Source organism: Bombus pyrosoma, linkage group LG5, assembly GCF_014825855.1.
Source record: "Bombus pyrosoma isolate SC7728 linkage group LG5, ASM1482585v1, whole genome shotgun sequence".
Classification (NCBI taxonomy): Eukaryota; Metazoa; Arthropoda; class Insecta; order Hymenoptera; family Apidae; genus Bombus; species Bombus pyrosoma.
In genome coordinates, this window is record NC_057774.1 from 10,669,361 (window position 1) to 10,696,959 (window position 27,599).

The following is a 27,599-nucleotide window of genomic DNA, read 5'->3' on the forward strand; positions in this document are numbered from 1 at the left end:
GAATCTTCGATCTGTATGAAGTGTGGATTGGAAATTTATTCTTAAGATCGCTTTGATATTGAGAATTGTGACGTTTCACGGTGACAAATTATTTATCAAACAGAGAAATACATATTTAAAATTATTTTAGAAATGTATAGAATACTAGATGGAAAATATATAGTTTACGAAATTAAGAAACATTACATCAATGGCTTTTTTAAACGTGTGGTCGAGGATAATTCTATTACTCCCGTTATTTTTCGTCCAATTTTCTTCTCTGTTTCATTTCTTTCTCTCTTTCAACATTTAGATCAGGACTTTTATTTTAATCTATTTCCATATTTCTAGGAAGTGTATAAAATAAGACAACTAGACGACTGGAAATCGTTCTACGATACCGTAAATGAAAACTTGAGTGTAAAATATTATAATATTTGTTATATTAGAATTTTTACGTTACATCTATTAAAGGTAATATTTTAATAAATTACACAGCAATAATTTGTTGTCAATTTTCCTGCCAACAGTTACTTTCCAGCACGTTCCTAATTTTAATAATTAAATCAATTCGTATAATAACTAGTGAATTATTAAACGAAGTAAACCAGTGACCGAAATTTCCATTAAAGACGCTTTCCATCTCGCAACTCCGCTTCGGTTCACCTTGTCACATACGATTTGCGGTTTTGCTTTTCATAAAGGCCAAGACCTCATACCCAAGGGTTTCGCATCCATTAGAACCATTAATTGCAAGCACCGCTCCCCTGGTACTATGATATGCGAATATATAACTAGGGTGAACGAACAGAATATCCCAAGTATACACAGCCGACAGTATGTTTAACTATAAATCAACTACCAACCTTCCAGGCTCATTATCAAACGTAAACTCGTATGATTTATTAACTCCATTCCTCGAAACTGTCGATCCACCGTATTCTAATTTCGTATCATAAATCCCAGTCTCTGTGATCTATTAACTATCTTTTAACTTCTTAACATTCATCTATCATTCAAAAATTAGATTATACGCGTAATTTTGAGACTAAGTACGAAATTAATTTACTATGAACCAAGAAATAGCTTATTGTTGATGATACAAATGATGTCATGTTTTTAAATAGTTTTAACCAACAAATCTCCACCCAATTGAGGAAGAAATAATTCCAAATTAGTATTGTACATATTTATAGCCTTCAAAATCTCTCAAATTATTTATTACCTTGTTATTTATTTCGATCCTCGGTTGAAACTTATCAATCTTTGCTCCTATCCAATACAATTTTAATTTCGCTTTAAATCGCTTTTTTTAGCAGATGATACATCTCGTTTTATATGAATCAAGTGAATGTATGTATACATTACGTAATCCTAATACACTTGAATCTAACTGATTAATACTTATATAAGTGCTATGATAAGTACAATGTATACTTCTCATAGCCACTGTATCTCCTCCGCCAATTGTAACACAAAACTGCGCGACTGACCAAAGCTCCCGAAGCTTCACATTCTCTGACGTAAACGTTCTCGCGATATTCTCGTCTAATCGAGAGTAATCTTTTACCTGGCGAATAACAAAAGTTCAACAAACATCCAACCGTGCCGCGACCCGTTGATCGACGTTTCAATAATCAGAGAGCAGGGATCACCACCGTGTTTCCATAACGCTTGGTAGGAGGTGCGCTGAACGTCAATGACGAGGAAAGACAAGGCGGGATCGACCGCGAAAATAAACGTTCCAGTTTTAGCGTGTAACAGGTATTGTTTGAACTTGCGCATCGAGGTCAATTAAACAAGTAGCCAGGACGAGGCATGGGCACTCGTGGCGCTGATGTTTCATGTCAAGACCTGCCCGACGTCTAATACACGTATCTTTCGCGTGTACCATGTGTGTCAGGGTTAAATCACGCGTACGAGGACGGGATGCGCGAATTTTCAGCGCAGCGGATGACACACATGGTCACGCTTTTAATTCGACCCCGCTGTTTTTCGGTTTGTTAGGTACACGCTGCAGCTGCGTAGGGCTCGCGTTCATCCGGTCGATGCAGTATACAGGGAAAATGGTGAATGCGATGAAAGAAACGATTACCAGGTTGATATCGATAACGAGGTTGTTTTATCAGAGATTTGATACTTTCATCTCACGCTTATTAACCATGCCATGATTTTAGAACTTGTATATTCTGAACTTGCTCTTATTTCATTAAACAGAGAGACCTTTAATGTTTTAAGAAAAATGTTTGTCACGCGTACGAGAGTAGCGCATGCAAATTTGCAGGGTATGTGCAGCGAATGACGCACGTGATTACGCTTTTAATCTGACCCTGCTTTTTCCGCTTTGTTAGTCACATGCTGCAACTGCATAGAGCTCTCGTTCATGTGATCGATTCAATATATTCAGGAAAAATAGCGAATACGATGAAATGGGTGATTACAATATTGATATTAATAACGAGGTCGGTTTATCAGGGATTTCAGCCTTTCATGGCTCCTCGTACAGTCATATGATTGAGAGTATAAACGGTGTTCTTTTAGAAAAAATATCTTAATTTCTCGTGCTCTAAGCTTCCTAAGACTTTACAATTTGTACATCCCTATATCTTCCTTTTATTCTACTAAACAAAGAAGTTTATCTTATTGAGATTTATCTATTCCCAGAGACTCGTATCTTTTATTTATATCGTCTTTAATCAGAAAATCAACAAAATTGTACTTGCCATATTTTGCCTCTGTAATCTTCATTTGTTAGATTGTGATAGAATATCGCAGAAGACTTGATTATTCGATACTTCCGGTTGTTAAGCAGATTTTTCTTCTAATTTCTTCTCTTTTTCAACAATTTTCTTCTTCTTCAATCTGAAATAAAAATAAAATGAAAGAAGATTGAAATATTATAGAATATTAATACAACTGTAAAGAATGGAAAACTCGATAAATCACTGTTTCGATCCAATACAGTCACATGGTGCACTATGATCACGGAATAAATAATAAATGCGGCAATGAATAAAACGCGTTACGATAATGGAATACAATATTTTTGGGATATTCGAGCGGATAGAATTTCAGAATAGGCTGTTTCAAGGGTGACTTGTTGCGAGCCGCTTTAATTAAGGTCGATCCTGTGCACCGCAAAAAGTTCCGCTTCCACGGATTTTACAATCTGTATTCTGGCACCTATGTAATTTGTTATTCTAAAAATTGAAATTTTAATCACCTTATCATAACACGTTGCTCTTTTCTCTTTTTCAGAAAAAGGAACGCATCGAATAATTACCTAAATAATTGAATCAAAGGGTACGTACATCAATAATATCTGTACATAAATTCGTGATTTTTGTAAACTTGTCAACTGTATTACGTATTTGACTATCTCTTGCTTAGAGGAAGATTTCCTCAATTGACAGGACCTTATTCTGTATATGAAAATAAGTCGAAAATGTAAAATATGGCTTCTTTACGAATTTGAAAACTTGTCAAGTAACAATCCTCAACCAACCATGCTCAAATTCAATTTTTTCGAAAAAGAAACGTCGTAAGAAAGGATCTGTCGTTCTATGTTTTTGACTTATTTTTATATGTATGAGGAATCGTATCCTCTCCGATTACACGTGCATAATTCATTCATCGTGAAATACCATGAAGATTTTCTTACACTCTTCAACGTAGAAACGCGTTGATGTCGTCTGATCAATTCTTCAGTAGTCTCGCTGGCTATAATTTCCCTTTCCGGTCGATCTACCATGCCCTTATAGACATCGATTCGATCTAAACAGTAAACGTCGCAGCCACTATTCAACGACAGATTTTGATGCTCGACACTTGCTTCAATCTCTTGTCGTAATCGGTCAAGCCTATTCAAAGCGAAAGTGACCCAGTTTTCAAGATCGCAATTTCGAGATCGCCACGTCAAAGCCGTTTGCACTTCGATTCCATTTAAAGTGGGATGCATTCTCTCCTGCATTAAATTGCGAGCGATAATATGATCGAGCTCCATCGAAACCTGTCAATCCTCTCTTTCTCGGGCGATTCCTTCTTTTTTTTTTTTTTTATTTTTTTATCTCCATTACCAACAACGCTCATGAACTTCGAGCGATTCAACAGACACTCGTTCGTTTGGATTTGGATGGAAAATGATTAAGACCACTGCAGCCAATCATCGGTGATTTTCATTGATCGAAGATATTCTTTCTCGAGTGAATGGCTCGAATTGACGAGAGCGATCGTTCGTGTGTATTACAACGAACAAGAATATTGTCATCAATTTGATTATACAAAATGTTTTATTTTATCTTTTATTCGTTTTATAGGATATCGTATATATCTTGTGAATCTTGCGTAAATTTTACTGTAGAATTCTTCTATTCCAGTTATTTGTAGAGTATAATTACATAAGTTACACGACAGAGTTCGAAGTTTAAATATATAAATATTCGTTATCATTGGCCATCTGTGTAGTAAAAATAAATAACAAGAGTTACATAATGGACGCTTCACGGATGAAACAGGAAATTTTTATCGCGAAAATGTAAGATTGATACAAGAATCGATTCGATGTAGAACTGCTTTGTAACTATTATAAAATAAAGAGGATAGTGGGTCGAGAACTGACAGTGACCGTAACTAAAATCGACATAGAAACTTCGATTCTCTATAACAGTTATTCAAAATAAAGGTCCGATATACGCAACTGTTGAAGTAAAATCGACATCGTTACAATTTCCAACTTCTACTTTCGGTGAACGTTAATTCAAAGATTATCGATATTAGTTCGAAATATTTGAGATAAAAAGTTATGTTACATAGAATGGTCAAATAAAATATCGTACTTCTCAGAAATTTACGCCGGATTTTACAGAGAATCTGATCTGCTCCAATATCTTCGTTTATCACTGTCACAAGATTTCGTATCAACTCTAATAAAATTTCTTGAGTATCCATCCGATAATATCGATAAAAAGAAACGTGATTACTTACAGATTCATAAAAGTGAAGGGAAAACACTAAAAACTAATTTTACCATTGATAAAAGTAATGAAAAGTGATAGCAGACTTTACGAAGCGGTAGAAACAAATGTCCTATATACAGAATGGATCATTAAGAATTAGTATCGACTACGTGTAGATGTACTATATCTTCGACCTTTCTACGGGTCCATCTTCTCAATTTTTCTTTCGTGTGAGGTACATGCTATTCACCCCTCTCCCTAAACACCGTCGGCTCAATAAAAGCGAATTTAGTTTCCTTGAAACCAAATAGATCTTCTCGAAATTTCTGCAAGGTTACAGGGCATTTGGGAGCAAGCTATATCTCGTTGAAAATTCATCGCTCCAAACTCTAAAATCTGGGCTACATAAGTTTAGACCTCCTTTACGCGTAACAGCATCGCTTTTGTAAGTAGGTGTGATAAACGAAATTATTATTTCTCATCGATAAATACAATTTTATCGTACAATGAACTGTATATCTTGAATTCGATCCTTATCACTTTGATATAAATGATCGTATTTATATATACATCGCGTTAAGTATTAAAGATGTAATTATGTGAATGTAACAAAACGTATACATACTTATAATACATCTTTTCCTTCAAAGTTGAAAAAAATCTAGCAATATGAAAACCTTCCTGATGATCTTGCAGGCCAAGACACACTGTATTTCCTATCGTTTTTACAACCCTTTAATAAAACTTCAAAGAGCATGCGATAGAAAACAATAAAAAGTGAGAAATTAATATTTATATCGAGAAATATTAGTCACTTCTGTACTAACAATTTTAGTAATTCCAATTACTAAAATCGTGGGATGTGTTCCGTGTTGTTTACCTTTCGAACTTTCTCGTCCACTTCCTACGCGTTTGTAAAAACATTTTTTTCCCAAAATATATCACAATACGCTAAAAACACTTTGACTACAAGAAACGTAAGATACCTTGTATACTCTCATTCATTTTCATCTACATCCAGCATTGCGAAAGCTTCCGATCTCCGATGGTTACTGCGGAGAAACGTTTGATAAAAAGAGAGAAATTATCGTCCACCGGGAAAGCGAATTTCTAAAGTCGAATTGAATTTTGTTCTTAAATCTAGATAAAAGACGACGAAGAGTAGCGATCGAGGAACGGTGCTTATCGCCATTGCATAATTCCTTAGAACGATTCATTAAAACAAAGTTGCAGGATCGCAGTTTCTTTCCCAATTAATTCCCCAGGATTGCGTTCATCGTTTTGACGATTGACTGATGCAGATACAAATCCGCTTTCTGCAAGATTATCCCGCTGTAACGTGCAACGTCGAGTAGAGGGTCGCTACAAACAGGACGAGTCACTCGAAACGCTGGGAGTCAGCTTCCACGAACAGCCTTTCATGAACTCCGTAAATCCTTTCCGGACAATTAAGTTTGTGACTAATATCCGCGTACGTTCTCACAAGGGGCTACATTATCTGCTTTCCTCCCAGTTAAATTTCCACGAGTACTAATTCCATTTAAAACTTTCAAAGTTTATTTTGTTACCTATGAAAAATATCTGGTGAGAAAATACACCATCTTTTAGATGCATTTGCACGTTTCAAAATTGTTGAAAAAATTCTTCAATTTTTATTTTAATTATTTTATTTTAATTGAAATGTAACGACCGCTACACTATGGATATTCGCGCAAATTTATCCAATTTTGAATTTCCCATAAATGCATAAAAATCCATGGTTTAGTTATTGATCTATTTCTCTTAGTTTGCATACACAAGCTCGCAAAGCTACGTACTTGAACGCCTGTATCCGTAGAAAGCTTTCATGAATGTATTATGTGGTTTATACGAAATATTTTGAAGTTTTATTAGCATCGTTATGGGTATAGAAATGAAGAAGTACGTAGAATCGATGAATAATCGATCAAGGTTGTAGGGGGAGGGGGGGTGTGCACCGTTTACGCAAATGTTGGGAAAATGTAGTTCATGGGCGAAACGATAAGCCGTGGACTCGGTTGTTTCGCTCCAAACGACAAAACTCGATTTTCGCGGCTTCAACTTTGTCCTCGGGATTTCATAAAATCTTCTATTAATGAAGCGTATCTATAGCGATAACGGCGTGTTTCATCGAAAGCATAATCTGATACGATTCAAGAGTTCACTCAACAAGGATCAAAAGTTTATTTCAAGGATACCACGATCGTATAAAATATTAGGTAAATTTAAGTTTCTTTGACAAGAGGGGCGTTTAGCAATATGTTATCACAAACTCATACAAAACTCTTCCGATAAGGTATTGTGCACACACCATCTATAATTTTTAATCCATCGAGTTCTTTCTGTGACTCTCACGAATATCTAAATCTTAGAAACCTACGCGTCGTTTCAAACGTCGTTCCCACAAAGACGAAATTATAATTACTTGATCATGTACATGATGATTTAAACGAATAATCACATCTTATAGGAAATTAAAAAGCGTCCTAATATTTATGAACGTGCGCGTTCACAAAAGTTTTCTATGACAAGCGTTCAAATACTTCCGTGACACACCGTGTATGAATCTGGTTTATACACTCTTGTGTGCGTCCACATAAATTCTATCGTTTCAACAGCAGGAATTTTCTATTTTCAGTCTCACTCTTTGAATCTCGTTGGTCGTAGCGACTATATCAAAAACCGATTTTCCCCGTAGATCGCATCTATTCTCGGATTTTCATGCAAACCAATCCGACTTTCGCCATGACCATGGACTATATTCCGCAACAGAGTTTCGCAGTTAATCGTATTCATACAAGGACTTCTGTTTCCCTCATTTGCGTCTCGTTATTGGTGATAACATAACGCGGCACGGCGCGATGCCGGACTACGTACGTTAAGGACGTTTCGATCCGATCAGGAAGCAGCCGCGAAAAACTTGATAAACCACGGTCAAGGCTGTCGATCGCACGACAAATTGTATCATCGTCACGGGAATACGTTTAGCCAGTCGCTGTCAGATATAATACGATGTAAGATGCTGTCGGCGTAAACATATTACCGGTGAAACGTCTGGAATCAAAGTTAAAGGACGGTCAAAGATAAAATTTTGTTATCTTAGAGCTCGTCAAAAATCTATCAAGGTACAGAAAATTATTATCGATATCTGTGGCATAAATTTTGAATTGATAATAAAATTAAGAAGGTGAACTATCTATAAGTAAAATTGATAGAACGAGTTTTTAAATTTCTCCAATCTTTTCGTAAATACCTCGGTGTTTATGAACCTGCTAACCCATTCTCCTTAAATCTCCGATTAAACTGTTATTATATAATATCATGCTTGACATATTACACTAGTCGGTTGTTTAGTGCAATACTTTGCCTGCTTTTGTCTTTTAAATATAATTAGAAATAGAATCGAACATTGTGCAAATATTTGTAATGGTGTACGTGTTTGTAAAACATTAATTACTGAGATATTTTTCAAATAATCGACACGATGGCTGAACAGAAGGGAAAATAAATAGGAAGGAAAAAGTTCGACGTAACATGCTGATGTTTGAAATAAAGTTGTGAATAGGACGATGAACAGAAATATTATTCCATCGGGATATAAAGAACTGTTGAATATTTTGTTGCATCGAATGGAATAAGAGTATAACGAAAGCAACAAAAAAATGCATTATTTTTTAAATAGAATAATATTTGCGAGTGGAAATTCTGCGCTGCGTGGAGCAACAAAGTTTAGTCAATTTTAATGAGGCAAGAAATCATAAAAGACCGCCGCATCGAGGATCAAAGGCGATAATGATACTTCACTGAACATGCATAATGCATTTCACTGCTGTAAACTGTAACATATGGAGAGAAACGTAGTATCATCGATGCCCAACAATATTTTACATCGACGAAAGAACATTTTGGAAATTAATGCTGAATGAAGGACCACTCGTGTTGATGTCCAATATGAATTTTTAAACTTTGCATTTTACTATGTCTATTAATATTAATCACATCGGAAAGAGGCACGTAATCAATCTTCCTGATTGCATGTTGTATCGGAGACGTGAAACATTGAGCAATCACACACTGAACTTATTTATTACGCATAATATATATTAAATAATATTATTTATTACGCATAATTTTCTCGATCTGGAATAATGTAAATGCAGAATCTAGAATAGAGATACGTTTCAATTAAATAAACACTCTCTATACGTTTTCCGTTTAAAAAATTTTTCTGAAATTCTAGGAAGCTCGTGATTACAAAAATTTTGTTAATAAAAAAAACAAGAAATGTATGCTATTTGAAAGCAGGAAATCATTTATTGAACTAATTTACTTTTTTTATTGCAAATTTACTAAGAACTGCATAAAACTACTATGGAAGAAATAATATTATTAAAAAAAACAAATGAGTAATATTAATATTAAAACATATTAGAAATATTAACGGAAACATTACATTCTACTCTTTAAGAATCACTTTCGAACTCAAATTCGAAGAAACCTGCGATTAGAAAATCAAGGAGATCTAAGAAATTTAAAGACTTACTTTCGACGACAACTTACGTTTTTGATAAATTTATTATATAGGCACAGCTATAGAAAACACCATGGAGAAGAGGCGCATTGTTATATAAAAGGGAAAAGTTTCGTTGGTAATCACCGTCCATCAGAAGCAGGATGAAAAATAGGGGTACTGTTCGGAAGAGAGATCCTGCCAGATGGTAGAGACGATTTTGGAACGGCGCCAAATCTGTGATGTTCCTTGTACAACGATAGCCAGCGGAACAAGTGGCACAAGTAACACATTCATGCAAGAAATACGTCCGTGCAGGTGCCGAATTATTCAACTGCCCACACGTTCTCTCTCCCTTTATCTCTATAATGAAAAGTTCGTTTTCGAAGTATGAAAATGTGCCGAGCAGCCTGCAAGCGATCGATAATAGCGATCCTTCCTTCATATCTATTCTTCGCTTCATCTAAGAACCATTAATAATATCGTACCAAAATACTGTTTCCTTTAGGGAATTGATTTTCACCGACAAATACTAATATATTATGATTTTAATGCAGCGATAAATGCCTTACTCGATATATCGCAAGATTTTTTTTTCTTCTAATACTTCAATTGAATCTATAAATGTCAAAGTTTAACCGACATAGCAAGGTAAGATTATTTGGGCCACCAAAGTTACAATGTCTTAAAATTCAATCTTAAACTTTGCATAGAATAACCAAACTTGTATATTACGAGCAAGCTGCGGATCTTTATGCAAATTTATATTCTTCAGAATCTTTCACTTTTCGAGAAGTTACTTTTTCAGAGTCTTCCGCTAGGTCAGAAAAATCTCACGTAACGCAATATTAAATCATTCAAAGGTATTGAACTTAAATAAAAATGAAAAGAAGATTAGGAATTAGATCGTGTTATTTTAGTCTTCCCGCTCTTCTTACTGGCAATTCGACGGTATCAATCTTCATTAAGACGTTAAGTCTAGCGGGGAAAGAGGAGACGGTATTAGAAACGAAGGGTCGATCGATGTTATCACGGGTCAGGCTTATTGGTATCAATCCAAAAACTGTTTGAAATAAGAACGTTCTTCCTATTCCGGAGTTTTCTCTTCTTTCACTCGTTTATCTTCGGATATCGTCTCGCGTTGTGCAAATGTCAAGGCTCTTATATTGAAACTTAATTATCCGATGAACGTATTGAATTTCCGTATCGTGTCTCCAATATTTCCGTCATGATCCACCACCCGAAACCTTCAGCAGAGAGCTCGTCGATCAACGTTTTGTTCGTACTTCAATTCATTCAAGTTTCTAATTCTGATGTCATTGGAAAGTCTACTTTAATCACTGTGATAAGTTGACAAAATTGATATGACATGATCGTAATCGTTGGTGTTTTAAGTAAATGTCGGACGAAATCGTGTTATATTCGTGAAAAATACGCGTAGACATTTAATTTGCAATCTCTACATTTTTCAATCGAAATCAGTCGCACGTTTCAATGAAGATTTTCGAGTTATCCAGTTTGTTGAAACTTTGGACAGTAATAGATTTCGTCACTTTTTTTTATAATAATACTTCATTAGAGGATCTAATATTTGCTTTTCAAAATATTCATGATTATTCCATAATTCTAATTTGGAATTTTTTATAGTAATTTTGTAAATTTGCAACTATGCATTTTGGGGGGTTTTAGATGATTTTTGATAAAGTATATCGTACAATTGTTACCATACTTGGCACAATAATTTGTCATATAATAAAATTAGTAAACTGACTAACTGTCTGTTATTTTGATGAAATTTGATTAATAATATCGATTAATCTGTACAAAAGATCCTGGTCATTTAATTAAGAAGAATACACATCAGTACATATTAGATATCTGAAGAATGAAAATCTTAGTTTCATGGAATAACAGAAGAAATCACATAATATTGCTTACATCGACGTGCGACAAATATCAGAACACCATAATACGAAGGTCATCTTCTATTGAAATCGAGTCTTCTGCGTAGGCGGGACTCCCCATCTTATACTTATGTGTACGTCATTCTGTTTACTAGTCGCTGCCACCCTTAATTTCAGTTCGGTAGAGTTCACAGTGCTGCTTCAATGCGCGCAAACCTTTTCGTAAAGAAATTAGACACGGTAGATAAGGATAGCCTAGTCGATTTATTAATAGAGGAAATATCTACTATACTGGAGATTGCCTGCAACATTTTTAAACGTTGAATGAATAAAACAAATCTCCGTTTATTGCGTATGATATTATAGAAAAATCATTCAACGTGAAAATTATATTGAAACTATATTTCAGGCAATTGAAAAAATTTCCGAATAAACACTGTGTATTTGAAACTAGAGTTTCCAATAAAATTTAAAATCTCGTGAATCTTCTGTATCAGTAATAATTCTACATTGGCAAGAAATCTATGAGAAAAGTGATTACTTACAGAATTAATTTAATATTGATGAGTAGACTGTGAAATTTTACACATCGATGGAAAAGTTAAACATGAAGAAATACTTGAAGTATAATACTTTTTATGACATTTCCCAGCTTTAGCTGTATTCATTTCGTTTATCGGCGAAGGAATCCTGATTGAGCCGCTTTGATCCTGCTGTAATAGTTTTCTTCCTAATCCTGAATATCACTAATCACGACTGTTTACTACAGGAGTGACGTAGAAATCTCTGATCCATCCATATAGATACGTACACACAATTAGAATGGTATCTCGTTGTTATATCGTAATTGAACAACCCAGTTACGTGGATGATGACCTATTTAAATCTATAAATGGGTTTACCTCAGAAAGTCGATTAAATTGAAAAAGCCAAACATGCAGGAGTTGAGGTAATTTGTGGTAGGAATTTCTATAGAAATTGGCGTACCGAGATATTGATCATTCTGCAACGTATACAGAAGAATACAGTGAGGTGAATTCAACGGCAATCTACATCGAAACATTCAAATATGTTTAGATGTTTCCTCCGAGTCTGCATTTCAAATTTATCATTGTTTAACTTTAATTACTTATAAATAATTTCACTATTAATCAACTTTGAAATATCGTTAATAATATCAACGTTTAAAACGCTATTAACCCTGCTCTGTCTTTTGGATCATTTTTTAAATCGTTATTGCGTGATATGTGTCATTTCTCGTTTCAATTGTATGCTAGAATTTTATTAAAACGCTTAAAAATCTTTTCCTCAATTGGAACTAAAGTGAAACCGATACATAAAAAATTAGTTAATAGTCAAGTACTCTTAATGTTAACTTTAAGATATTATTCTTCCATTAAAATGTGGGCATAGATAAAAATAATAACAAGTGTATAGTAGAAAGCATGATTGATTCACCAATCGATAGTAGCCCACGAGGAAGAGAGAGAGAGAGAGAGAGAGAGAGACAGACAGACAGACAGAAATTCTGATAACTGTATCTCTACAATATCCAAGACCATCTACATATTAAAATAGGTCAGCTTACGTAATAGAAACATAAATATCGGCGAATTCAACCAAAAACGTCTCGACGTTATTTTTGATTCAAAACTATCCGGCACCTCTTTCAGCTTCATTCGAAGCAAATTATTTTCCTTCCGATGGAAAATATCCATTGGAATATCCGCCAGTTTTTAACCAGATACAGTCCAAGTTGAGATAGAAGGAACGTAATCAATTTACAAGGTATAATCCATCGGAAGTGCCTGTACGCATCTATCGGCCCCGTGAACGTATCAAGAATTAATTTCAACGAGGCAGTCTGTCGATCAAACCCATCGCACGGGAAGCTGACGCAATTATCACGAGACGTGTTCGAACGATTAGGAAAGCTCCGAAAATTGAACAACCAGCCACGTGACAACGTGGCCGGGATCCGTGTTCGCCTACACGGGGATCGGTGATCCGCAATTAGGCGGAGGACACCGCGATACGGGCTCGATTATCATCATCGATCGACTCGTCATAACACGTACGTCGATTACATTTAAGCAGTTGTGTTAACGTCAACTGCCGCGTTAAATGTACTCGTTTCTGTCACTGGTACTTCCACTTGAAAATACTATTGTAAGAATCTTTTTCCAGTTTTCTGAAATTTTCTACGTAAGCAAATGGAGGAGAACCTTATAGAATTATAAAATCTAGGCGAGAAAAGAAAAAAGGGTATTAGATCGATTCTTGAAATTACATTTCATTCCATAATATCAAAGAATCAGAATTCAATTAAAAAGCTTCCGAATGAAATATCTCTTAACAAGTCGACGTTTTTCCAGAACGAACGAAACGATAATGGATACATTCGGTACTTTTCCTGCCAACGTTTGAAGAACAAGATTTTTTAGTGGATAAATTTCATGGGTGAAAGCTCCTTTTATTAGAAACTCGTTGCCATTACCATCGAATGAGCAAGATTTGTATAAATTTAAAATTTAAAGTAGAAGGCGAACATATTGATGAATAATGTATATGAAAAATACACCGTTACTAAGGAGCAAGCTTATCGATTGAGAAAAATTGAGGATTTATAATTTAGAAGTAATCCTAAAGTATAATTTTAAAAAATACATTGTTTAAAACAACAATAAAAGATTAGAAATATGTATTTAAAATTCCAAATTATCTGACGAAGAGTATATTTTTGGTAGCTTACGGAGTCAATGAGCAGCACCTTTTAGCGTGATGTCACGACATCGTTATCGAGCCACCACTTTTAGATACTGTGGTATCATGGACTGACAACACGCTACGTGAGAGATAAATTGTTATTACGGACTCTCCCTATTACACGAAAGTAACACATATGAAATTAATCAACTTTTACTAAATAATGAAATTATTATATATATATGAACGTGTATGTAAACGTCTAATGAAAAATTAAATTATCATACGTATATATGAACGTGTATACGAATTTTTATCTTGAATTTTGAATATGATGTCATTATTATTCATTGCGGTCTGTAAAAAACTTATACAGAAGATATACAGAAAAAAAATGAATAGAGCACTTTTGAAGAAAAGAAAGTCTAATTTCAATTAAACTCTTCACTTTCGCTGCGAACTTTTTATACACTTCTCGATAATTGGACTCTGTCAGACAACCTGTATTTTTGACCAGGTAAATTTTTGATCGACGACGTGATAAATAACGAAGCCTTGCCCGTTCCATTATTTACAAGTGCCGATCCGAAAGCAACTTGAAATGGATCGATGATAAATAACGCACTAATAATAAACAGCAGGTATAGGTACAGTCTCATAACTCTAACTAAGCTTGCCTGTGTTTATGTTAAATTCTAATTTATCGGAGCCTGATTCATAGCCTGTATTGAACAACGTGCACGGAATTCCAAGGATTCGGTACTGAATATCGAGGTTAAGCGAAATAGTATCCTTGAAGAGTAAGGTATGATCTTCCATATAATTTAATAAAATATCTATCTCGTTAAACGTAGTACATAGATAATTAACGAGAGAAATTTCATTTTTTTTCCTGACCGTCTCGCTAACAGGAAAAAACATAAGAACGTAATTTTAAGGTGATACCACCTTATCATTAATTAAAGTGCTAACACTCTCGTGTTTTATAGCTGATAATTTGTAATATCTTTCTTTTTTAATCTTCAATTTAAAACTAATCTTTATAATGCAGCTTCCGTTACAAAATTTGTTATCCAACCAGGCTATCTAATAAACTTTCCAGGAACTTTTCTGTCATAAGTTACAGACTTTGCCCTCGCTTCTATCTAAAACGGATATTCGTGTAATCTTTGAATATTTCTTGGGTATCTTCTAATCATTAAAAACAAATAATCACGTCATTCCATTATCATGCGTAAGCGATATACTGGCGTCAAATTAATTGCATTAAAGCGCGTTTTGGATCGATGAAGCCGATCAAACAACGAAAATATTATAGAAACTCATACGAAGGAATCTTACGAACTTATCTTTACCATTTTAAAGAATTAGGAATACCAAGAAAACATGAAAAAGAATAACATTTCTCGAAAATTCTTTACTACCGTGCCGTAGGATCGAAATGAGATAAAATGATCAAAAAACGTATCCTTTTGAATTAAACCCTTTTCTAATATTTTGTACGATTTCGTAAATATTCAGGATAATATACAGATTTCTTTCTAAAGGGTATTTGCTTTGCTATTTTCTTAATTTATCGTATTGTTCTTGAAATTTATAAATAATTTCTACAAATATTTGCATCCTTATCACGTATGAGTGTAAAATTGCGATGGATTAACCGTTTTCTTAATAATACAAATTTTTAATATCAATTTGTATTAGCACTATATTTTTAATATCCATGGATTTAGTGCCAATTTATATACATATTTTATAATAAATATACGTTGTATTAAGTCAGAAAATATCCTAATACTTATGGCCAAGTGTGTAACTTCTTCTCAGTAACGAATTCTTCGTCCGAGAAATTTCTTACAAATCTTCCAAGTTTCTCTTTCGTTTCTTTTTCTTTGGAAAAAACACAACGAATGGACAGGTGGAAAATTGATGGGCGAATCCAGTTGTAAGAACGAAGGTAAGGGAGCGTTTGAACGATCGATTACCGCCTTTTCTCCCTTCGTATTTTCGTTTCTACCTCGAAAACGATTCGTTAGGCTGTCCGGCTCTCCAAAAGAATCTATTGCTGGACAGATCTAACCGAGGAGAGGGCACGCTACGTCATAGTCGACTGATATTCTTCTCCGTGAATCGTGCGGGGGTGGATTGAATAATCCTTTTTCTGCCTCGTAAACAAGTCTCCTCGAATGGTTTCTCGAAGTCGATAAAACATAACGCCGGAATTTTACTAACGACGAACGCGAATTCATGTAACTTTAGAACGTTGTCCACGTGATATCAACGACGAAATCATCTTTTGTTTCCGCAAACAAAATCATTCGTGTTGGTTCCCACAATCATCTAATGTAAACTCCGTGGAAATTGTTTTGTACGAATTAGAGCCAAGTAACAATCGTTAAAGGTTTCAACAATTTAACAATTCAGGTCTAATTGTTTTTAACTTCCCTCGTGTTCTTTAAATGTCCTAATACCTCTGAACGAGTATCTGTCCAACAGTCGAAGAGATAAAAAAAAAAGTTAACACTTTCAAGTTTGATGGCACTAACGTGTTGTCAAGTGCAGGCCAGATTTCAGTGTCCGATGACATCATACACTGAAGTTACGAGCAAGCCGATCCTTTACGCAAAATTTACGAATTTGAAATTTTTCACCACCGGTAACACAGTGAAGCAACAGTGAAATAAAACACCGATTACTAAACATCGATTAAAGTGACTAGTAAATTTCTGCGGGCAGCAAAGGAGGAAAACAAGCGAACTATACGTACGTGGAAGAGGTCATGCTCGCCTAGAGTTCGCCGTTGCGAACATACCGGCCAACGATAATTACGCGGAAAGGGGAAAAAACGTTGGTGTTTTGCTATCGGAGAATCGACATTGCGTGAACGGTACCAAGGGAGAGATTATTGCGATAGAAAACACGAGTTCTTGTTAACACTCGTTCTTCTCGCAACGGCCACGCTAATCGTTCCGTCGATCCCTCGTGAACCGTGTTGACTTTGTTGATTAAGTGAATTTCTCCGCTCCTCGACGAGCCTTCCGCGCAACAACCAAGCTCAAGGTCCCGCCACGATAGATTGCAATTAATTCCTTACCATGCATTGGGTACTAGGTCCTCCTTGGACTTCTAGAGGTACTTCTACGATCGATGAAGGAGGATGAGAGAAGGTCCATCTTGGTAGCTTGTGACGCGAGGGTCTAATCGGCTCGATAAATATTCGACGACAAATGTGGAAAAAATATATTGCAGTTAGCTCGCAATGGAATAATTTGATAAGCAGTGAGTACCTTAGATAAGAATTAAGGGAGCTTAGGAAAGTTGTGGTTGATTAGACGGACTAGTAAATCTAAGGATTATCGAAGATACGAAGGACTCCGTGGAATGTTAACGTCGCGGAGAATTCGGAAAATCTGGGGTGATCAAAAGGTTTTACAGACTTCGAAGGTTAAAGAATACCGTAGATTCGAGAATTCGATGATATTCGAGGACTTCGAAGGGATTGAGGATATTGAAAAGCACTGAAAGCTGCAAAGAATTCAGGAATATTTAAAATTTCAAAGAGTTCGGAGGGTTGAAAAGAGTTTAAAGGTTTCAAAGGAGAATGTCGAAAAATATTAATGCATTTGAAAGATCAAAGGATAATCCCACTGGTTTCGAATAATTTGGAGAATTAAAAATTTTAAAAGGTTCTCGATAGTTTCAAAGTATTTCAATAGGTGCAAGAGAACCGAATATCAACGCGCGAAACTAACATTACTGTGTTATCACAATTTTTCTGTAGTTTATTATAAATCGGAAACTTAATGAAATTGCGGTATAAGTGCGTTTTTTTTAAAACTAGATAAGTACAAAATAAGATCCGTATCTAGGGACTTTTAGGATTATGATATGTAGATTTCTGTATCAGAGTTTAACTTCAGTTACTTTCCTTAAAGATTCTATCTTTGAGACTTTATCAAATATCGGTTGATCATAATATCAACACTGCACAATCTACAGCATTGTTACTATTTTACTATCTTTTATAATTTTATTCTAGCCCAAAAGAACATATACATGCAGGGTGGCAAATTGGAATTTATATTATAAATATTATACCTTTCTTATAACTTTTGTGCTTTAAATTATATCTCTTGTAAAGATACATTAATATGTCAAAAAGAATGCTTATTATTAGTGAAAATCTTACTTTCAAAAAGATGTAGACGTATTAACTTACTTCATATATTCTAATGAGATAAAGAATTTCACTATCTCGGGCCATTTTTACGGAGATGCATCGTGATTTCAAAGGAGTATTATCTCTAAATAAGGAGAAATATCGAGCTGATTTGAGCCCGAAGAAAAGAAAGATGAAAGGAAAAGCTTTGTGTTTTGCAAAGAATTAACATTAACGGTAAATCGGAGTGAAAGATTCACCTTACTTTCCTTAAGAATAAAAAGATCTTATCAATTCAACTCTAAACAGCCTTTAAAGAATTCTAAAAACTTCTGATGATCAAATAGATTAATTACCAATCAATTGGTAAAAAATACGATATAACAAGACACAAAGAAAAGATTGAGCTTGCTTTTCTTAAAAACAAGATATCTTTCTAGTTGTATTTACTTTACCACTGTCTCTAAAATATGTCAACTTTCTCCCACAATGTTCAAGTTCTATGCTATCTGCTTTTTATTAATCAATTTAGTATTCATGTCAATTGCCGATAAATCAATGAAAAATACAATGCAACATGGTAGAAAATTTCACGAATCAAGGTATTTTTGCAGAGGAAAATATAGGTTCCGTTACGTTGAGTTTCGCGTGCACGTGTTGCAAAATAAATGGACCGTCTTGGCAAAGAAACAAAACGAATCAGCTCCGTACGAGCGAGTGGGAGAGAATACTCCTGAACAACGATGTTGAACGATTCGTCGTGCAACGGTGCACGGAGCAATTTGGAAAATCAGATTTATTGGTGAATGGTGTTCGCCGACAACATACGCGATGTTTTCACTTTCGTTCGATAAATTTGTCCCGCAACCTTGTACTTCACAACCGAGCACAAATGCTAAACTCAATGAAATGCATTTTATGATAATGCATCTTGCAGATTGTGTAATATCGAAGAATTATTGTTCCGCGGGAACGAAGAAACGTGACGCAACATCCTGTCAACCTTCAAAAACTCGTTTCAAGGACAATTTGATATATGCAAACCGGTGGAATATCTCGCGAAATCCTTCAAAATATATAGCGTCTCGTTTTACGTCATACTTAATGAAAAGAGCGGGTGCAATAACAGGAAACCAAACACTCTCAAAGAAGTAAAACAAGGATTTGTCGTGTTCTTACGCAAACAGACATATTTGTACTTGCTGCTTCGGACTTCTTCCGTTTCTATATATATCATAAAGTAATTTATCACGCTCATTTCTGCGCTATTTATTCGTACTTAACATCGAGTCTAATAATAGAAATAATTGTGTTAACTATACCGATCTTTCATCAATATAATTAATCAAAGATTCAACTAATAAAATTAAAAATCGAATATTATAACGAATCTCTCAGAATACGAGCCACTAACAATTCGACGAGGAATATCAAACAACCAATACCCTGACACACGAAGAATATCTCAAAAATCGGACGGAGATGCTTCATAGTCAAAATTTCATCCGAATCTTGATTAAAAACGATCGGCTGATCTTCCTCGACCATTAATCGACTACTCAGTTTCTTTATCATGCCTGTTTCTCGATACTTCGTAATGAGTCGTCGAAGAGGCCTTCGATACATGTATCCTCTTCTTGCGAAGAAGAAAACTGGGAATCTGAAAACTGGTTTTGGTAGTGTGTACATCCGAAGACTTCTGTTATTCCTGTAATTCCAGTTCATCCTGTCAACGGTGAAATGTTGCAACACGGCGAATCCATTCTTCTTGAATATACTATCAAGTGCCTCTTCGGGTCCAAGTACTTCGTATCTGTTACGAAAATATTTTTAGTACGTTTATTGGTATGACACGAAACGCAAAACATTAACAATTGCTTTTTATTCAACATGCTAGAAACATTGGTAATATCCCAGAAATTTTGAGAATTTTCCGAAAGCCTAGAACAATATGTATTAGAGCGAGTAGAACAATCTAAATGAATAAAATCTTGCACCTACGTATCTTCACCTTCAATCCATTTCGTCTACAAAATATAAAAAAGATACGTTCACCTACTAAAGGAATCAAATAAGATCAAGCCAAGCGATATCGGAAATTGCAAAATTCGCTCGATAAATGAATGAAACTCTCAAAAGTCTTTTACGCGACAATAAATCAGTTGTAGAGCCGAGAGTCTCGTTTCACGAATAGTATCCATCATCCAATTCCCAGTATTCGCTGTACCAGACACGCAATAAAAGAGGAATCCAGTTGAAACGCACTTCGAATCGAAGAGCTTCCACGAGAATTGACTAGAACGAAATAGAGAGAGAAATTGGAAATTTACCGTGACCGGTAAGATTACCTTTTATACAAATCTATGATGAACTGATCGTCGGAATTGTTGAAATAGGAGCGTACGACGCCTGGTCCGCTGAGTGGTTGACCAGAGTCACGTACTTGCTCGAGATTCTGCAGCAGATCCTCGGTGTCGACTTGAGCCAGCGAGCTGGTAAACGTGCTGTTATAAGTGATGCTCAAATAAAGGCAGAAGATCATCCACAAAAGCAGCACCAGACGCAAACCAAGGTTTCTTGGCAACGTGATGCTTTGAGACAACGAGATCGCCCAAATATGTGCAAATTTCACCTGTTCTTTGATCAAACCCATGCTCGACAATTTTTTCAGCACGATCAATAGAAGAGTGTAAACAATGAATACAAGGAACACGCTGATCCAGACGAAGTAATGAAACGGCATTACTAGCTTTAAAATGTCGTTCTCGATAGTTCTAATGCGAACCAAACTGGCGAGCACCATATCACGGAACATATACCAGCAGATGACTTCGACGTTGTCTAAGATTTGTAGATCTTCGGGTTTCGGCCCTGCTATCATGTCTATGTCGCGGTTCATGAGCTTTTCGAAGGCATCGGGCCAAGATATGTTTATTTCTGCGCTGGAGTCGACGGTCAGGTTGTAGTACTTCCCGAAGTCTTCGATGAGGAGAGCGCCTACTGCTTGCAGTGTTTCGTTACCTGTTGTGGCGATTTAGGCGATATATTATTTATAATTTAAATGGAAAACGATAAATAGACATTTGTAGAATATTTAAATGTGCCAAAGTATATAAAATACTTGTGATATATAAAAATATCTAAAATGTTCATAGCAAAATACTCATAATATTCAGAATTTGCATAAACATATCTGTAAGCTAATAACAGGTAAAAGAAGCATGGTTGAACAGAATACTCAGAGAAGATTGGCTTCGTTTATAAGACCAATATTATCAAGCAGTTCTCAAATTCAATTAATATTCAGGTAATTCAGGTAATAATTAATCGTGTTAATCTGAACGACGCTTCAGATGCTACGTCGCTTTCCAACGTGTGACACGTTTCTATCAATAAAAATTTAATCAAAAGGTTCGTTAATCTGACGAAATGTGGCCACCAAAGCCATGAATTGTCAATCAGTATCACCGTGAAATAAAAGATTTCGATTTAATGATGTTTTACGTGCGCCTTTTTCTCTACAAATTTTCGAAATTATCCTATAAATTTTCTGTTCCCTATTCTTCCATTTCATTGGACACGAGTGTGATGGATGTTGAAAGCGCATGTGATTGAAAAACGATCGCTGCAAGGTCGCTCCCTTGGCAATGAAACCAACAGCTTTGTTGCGAGCTAGCAACAACGAAGCATGTATATAACGTTTAAGTGATTTATCACGATGCTCGAGGAACTCGGAGCGAAATACGTCAATTATTTCGCGAAATACCGGACTATTAAATATTTATCGCGGTGACTTGACGGTATTCTTCTCGCGACGAATTAATTACATCGATTAACGTTTCCTTGACGATGAGAGAGAAAGACAGCGATAAGTGAATTTTAATATTTTAATATTCCCAAGGCTATTGATTGCAGTTTATGATATTTTTAGTGCGAAGATTACTGCGCAGTTCATATGAATTATTATAATAATTATTACCGTGTAATGTATAAAATAGCAATATTATCGTTATTTCGATTTTTGTTTGTACACTTAAAACATGTATTAAAAGCGAAATGATTCCCGTGATGATTTCCAATTTCTAAGATGATTTTTATATTGTCCTTTACCTCCTTCAGATAAATCTTTTAACAAAATTTCAAATACATTGAGACCACTATTTCCAACATTTCACCCCCTTTTCTAAATCAACTGTCTTCTTAATACCATTTTTCAACATTTCTAACAATTTCCCTCGTTATAGCAAATATTCCACCAAGCATCATTTCAAACACAAACTAAAAATAGCAGCTTTAGTTCAAATGGCTTGACAAATCTGAAACTCGACAGAATTTATTTTCCTCTCAACCGCTTCAAAAATATCCACGCTGTGCGGCGATAGTTGCTTCTACATCTCTCACGCTCCCCCGTGCCCAAGTAAAAATCCACATTCCATTGAACTCTCAAACGCTGTCCCTAGTGTGCGTGTCCAGACTAGCGAACACAGTTTGCTCACGTTTCAGTTTGAGCGTGTCCTCTCTGCGCCAGAAGCTCACTGTCGCATCCGTGACGATCGCGTATTTCATGGTGCAACCACCGAGCGGGCAAAATCGACGGGAATCCGCGGCGAACGCCGCAATCCGATCCACATCGTTCGTGACCGACGTACAGGATCCTACGGATCTCGATGTAATCTCGCCTTCCGTTGCGCTTGCACGAATAATCGTACCTGTGGCCGTGTCATCGAACATCAGAAATGCCACGTCCCGATAGCCGGCGTTCAACAAATCTCTCGCGAATAAATCCACCTCTTCCCTCATGCTCCTCGTAACGAACAGATATTGTAGCGTGCGTAGATTCTTTCTTCCATACAGAAATATTCTACGCGAATTAATAAATTTACCGTGTTCGATCACGATGTAACCTTGTATGCGTTCATTTTTAACTAACGCGGCACGATCGACGACCAGAGTTGGCGCGTTTTCCACGCAGACTTTCGAGATCGCGTCCTCGAGATAGGTGGCAGGCGCGACGTACAGCACATCGATTCGTCTCTCGGGATTGAACAAACGCTTCGCCGTCAGGCTCGTGCAGGAAACGATGGCTTCAACGTTAGTGAAATTTCTCGCCTGGAAGAACCGATATTTGCCCTGCACGGCTGAGATAGCACTTGCTATCAACGTGACATGCACTAGACCGATATACATGGAGCACTGTTCTTTACATCTTCTTGATGGAAGCAAGACTAGAGGGATAACTTGAAAATGAGAAACGATGTAAGCGCGTTGAGGTATATATGGGAAGAGATTTTATCTGAAGACGACCTTGTCGTTGTTCGAAGTTTCGATTATGAAATTCACGCAAATTGTTTCGAAAGTGTGTTCTTTTGGTTATTCCAGGTTGTAGATTTTCGTTTCGCGTGATACGTTCGTTCGCTGTCACTGAAATCGTGAGAAATGGCCGGTGTTCAGTTAGAAAATTGCGGAAGAAAATTGGAAAATGAGAATGGCTGAAGGTTGGTGTTAAAATTTAATAAATCAGAGCAAGGATTTTTACGATCGGGCAGGAATTTCATAGAAATTTCAGCGACGCGATACCACGCTTCCGAAGATTTTGTCTCTGAAATACCTTACGCAACGGCTTGTTTGATATAAAATGGAATGTATCGATTATTCTGACTAGATTGATCACAGATATTAGATACAGCATAGTATTCTGAGATTTTAGTTCTACAGCCCACAATAGCATGTTAAATTAAAGTAGTTCAGCATTCTCTCTGACATTCGATTCTTTAACATTTTATTTCTGATATTAGAAAACGATAACGAGTATAATGGCGAAGAAATTGTATATTCGATACTACGGTTCGTTCAAGCTTAAATTCGGCGATAACTGTACCACGTAACATGTAAATACTGTACGTGAAAGCGGATATCAAAGATATTTCAAGGAAGATTTCGATTTTAAAAACCAGTCACGTAACAGTGGCTGGGAAACTTCGAAAACTAGAATCGAGAATTTGACGAATAAAGGGAAGAAAAATAAAGAGAATAAAAATATCGTAGACCACTATAGAATATTCGGAAGATTGAAATAAACTTGAGAAACACGCATAATTCTTCCTTACATCTAATAACAAATACACATTCTTAGTTAAAGATGTTATTAATTAATCGATATCTGTATCTCGGTTTCTCTTTATCAATTTTTATTATATTAAAACACTTTTCCTTGAATAATTTATGTAATTTACGCAATGAATCGTTAACATGTTTGAACTCGTGCAATCAGCGGTGAAATATCAGAACAAAGTCACCATAGTTACATGTAACTATCCGTACCATTCGCTTCGGAATAGCATCGCATTTAAGTCTGCGGCTGTGTCGCGTGCACGCGTGCAATTCCCTGGGAGGCGCGAAATAGCCGCACGTGTCGAATGCGAACCAACGATATAAACGTCGAACTCCGTTTAAAATGAGAATCGCCCGTGACCCCGAGAATGTTGCAGAATTTGCACGATCCCGGGTGCAAGTGCAAGGTCAAGTGCAGTGGGCAACCTGCCAACCATGCAACGTAACCGTCGACTTCCTGGTCTGTTCAAAGCGTTGAAAAATTGTCTGTTCGATCGCGATCCAACTGGAAAATCATTTCAGAGCTGGAAGTCAAACTCCGCCCATGAAACGTTTAACATCAAATGATTCAGTAGATATACGTAGGATGAGCAAGAAAAAGCTACCACCTGAAAAACTCGTTATTTATCGAGTTTATCGAAAAGATGTTTGAGATGCAATCTATTATATTTAAAGGGCTTGGACAGGTGGGGACATTTTGATTTTTTTAATATCACATTTTGTAAAATATTAGGAAAACCTTGAATTGTTTAAATGGTACCATATGTTTTTTATAATATTAATCAATCTAGCTGGATATGTTCCGCAAAAAAGTATGAACCTATTTACACCGAAAAACTGTTAGTTTAGCTTTTAACTTAATTTGTTAAATGTAACGTATAACACGAAAGACAGAGACAATACCTCTTCGCGTATTTTCTTATCTTTCGACCATCAAATTTAGCAAAATTAAAATAAAATATCTGCTAAAATAATCGTTCTCCACTATAAATAATATTGCACTGAATGTTATTGGGTATATGTAATATTATAAAACATATGCGGTGCCATTTACAAATCCCAAGTTCACCTTAGTACTTCAAAAAATTAAAATATTCTTATCTGATCAGGCTCCTTAAATACAATAAATTTCACTGGAAACATTTTCTGATAAAATCAATAGATAACGAGTTATTCCAGATGGTACACTTTTTACTGACTCGCTCTGCACATAATATTGTGTCTGCCAGTTTACAAGTGTACTTACTACACATAGGTATCGATAATTTTTTTCTACGTTCTCATTCTTATTGGATACAGTTTCCTTAAAACTCGACTATCCGCCTGCCTCAGATCTTCTTCTGGTCTCCAATTTCCTATACCAATTCCACAATGGTAACAGGTAGTGAAATCATTTATTCCGGTGTAGTAGAAGCCTGCATCTGCTAATTCTTCACTTGTCTTTGTCATATAATATGTAGGCTATGTTATGAATGAATTTAATCTGCATTCGTAACATATTGCAAATTTTTAGTTCGAGGTGGATATGTGTTGTCCGTTGGTAATAGTAACTGCTTGGCTGTAGAAGATGTCGCGCTGCTAGAGTACTGCTGCTGTATTTTCTTCCTATTTAAGAATCGTGGAAAACAAATCGGACTTTGGTCGCCGGGATTCGAACCCGCGTTCCGAACGTTCGTAACCCGAGGCGCTAACCACTGCGCTGCCGTCGTCCGACACTAGTTAGCGTCGAGTGATGTCACAATCCTAACATCCTCCTACAATAATGTAATCAGAATTCGGAAGAACGTCAACTTTGCTTGAAGCTTGAAAGTGTATTTCAAGTAAATAAAGTAAATAACACTATATTTTTGAATAAATAACGTAACCAGTCGAGAAGTTTCCAATTTCCGGAACTGAAGAAACTTGTTGGATCTGAACGAGACTTAACGTGATTTATCGTTTCGCGTAATAACGAACCAACCATTCCCTTTGGTTTAGTTCAAATCTGGAGCTTTTTTTCTGATTATTCGCTACTTTTTTCCGGAAGTACGTGAGAAGTACACGAAGATGCAAGATTGACACATTCAAAGGATTGATCATCGTGTTAACCAAGCGGAGAGATGCGGGTTACTCTAGCATCAAACACGTGAAGTGGCTACAAGTTCGAGAAGTACGTTCCTCGAGCTGTGAGGTATTGATCCACGGCAGTTCGAGCAAAAGTTCTTCGGGAGTTTGCAAGATTCTTTGCTGACGTTTCTGCGCTACTGCATGTACGATTTCTCTTCCTCGTCGAGACGCTGTACGCTTAGAAACTTCAGGTGTGGCACGAGTTGGTCAACCCTTCGAGCAAATTAGATATTCTTTTTACAAATGGATGTATTTTATACAGGCGATACTCATTTTGCGTTGACATCGTTATGTTAATTTAAAAACAAAATAGAGAATTTAGTTTAGTTTAATTTTGTTTGTTGTGTGAAACTATAACATAAGTAATCAGATATTTCAACTTGAATTTAAAGGAATAATATTCGTAATTGTCGCTGTTTTGTACTTTTCAATTTATGAAATATATCAGTGTAATTTTAACGGATCGTATGATGATTGTTAAGAAGCGTGAATTGAACGAGGTTACCTTTTCCCTTGGTTTATCATACATTCGGTCTGAAGATTGTATCGAGCTGTAAAAGTTCACCCCTTTTATAGCTGCTCCAAAAATATCGAGTCGGTCAATTCAGTGAGATCACCGAGTTATCTGTCCTAGCCATCGCTGACACGCCCTTCTCCCAATATTTCTTTCAATAAAAACTTTCATTTTTGTCCAAACATGGTGGACGAGGGGTGCAGAAAGAGGGTCTAAAGGACAATTTAAAATTTCTACATAGGCCAGAATTCTATTTTTAATTCTCCAGAACACATAACGAGTTCTAAATCACAAAATGATGATAAATTGCCAATTGAACTATGGTCGTTGTTGATTTAACTGTGAATTACTGTCAAAGAATACTTTAAATCAAAAATTAGTCTCGTAGAATATTTTATTCGCGCTTCATTAAAAATTGTAGATTACATCAAAATGAAAATTCTGAAAAGTTCCTGAAAATGCAGCAAGCCTCGAAGATCGTGATCACTTTTTAAGGAAAATCTATAAACCCTAAACCTTCTGCCCCTGAAGAGATTGAAATTTACAAGTTTCTCCATACAACGCCCCGAGAAGATAACCGATATTTCGCAGTGGCACTCAGGAATTCAAGGAAAATTTAAAAAGTTCAGAAATAACA

At 35.8% G+C, this 27,599-nt stretch overlaps 1 protein-coding gene across 2 annotated transcripts in view; it reads right to left on the reverse strand.

Moving 5' to 3' along the window:
• Nucleotides 1–2,708: 2,708 nt before the first annotated feature.
• The window catches only part of LOC122567526, a 62,085-nt gene continuing 37,194 nt past the window's right edge, over nt 2,709–27,599 (reverse strand). Inside the window, exons 2-3 of one of the 2 annotated variants that reach the window (XM_043726157.1) lie at nt 20,580–21,252; nt 18,941–20,044 (exon numbers count right to left, since the gene is read on the reverse strand). In XM_043726157.1, coding sequence (XP_043582092.1) covers nt 19,612–20,044; nt 20,580–21,130 — 984 coding nt within the window. In that variant the 5' untranslated portion in view covers nt 21,131–21,252 and the 3' untranslated portion in view covers nt 18,941–19,611. Of the gene's footprint in view, nt 2,842–18,940; nt 20,045–20,579; nt 21,253–27,599 lie in introns of those variants that run through there. The other variant, XR_006316786.1, reaches the window with a different exon arrangement.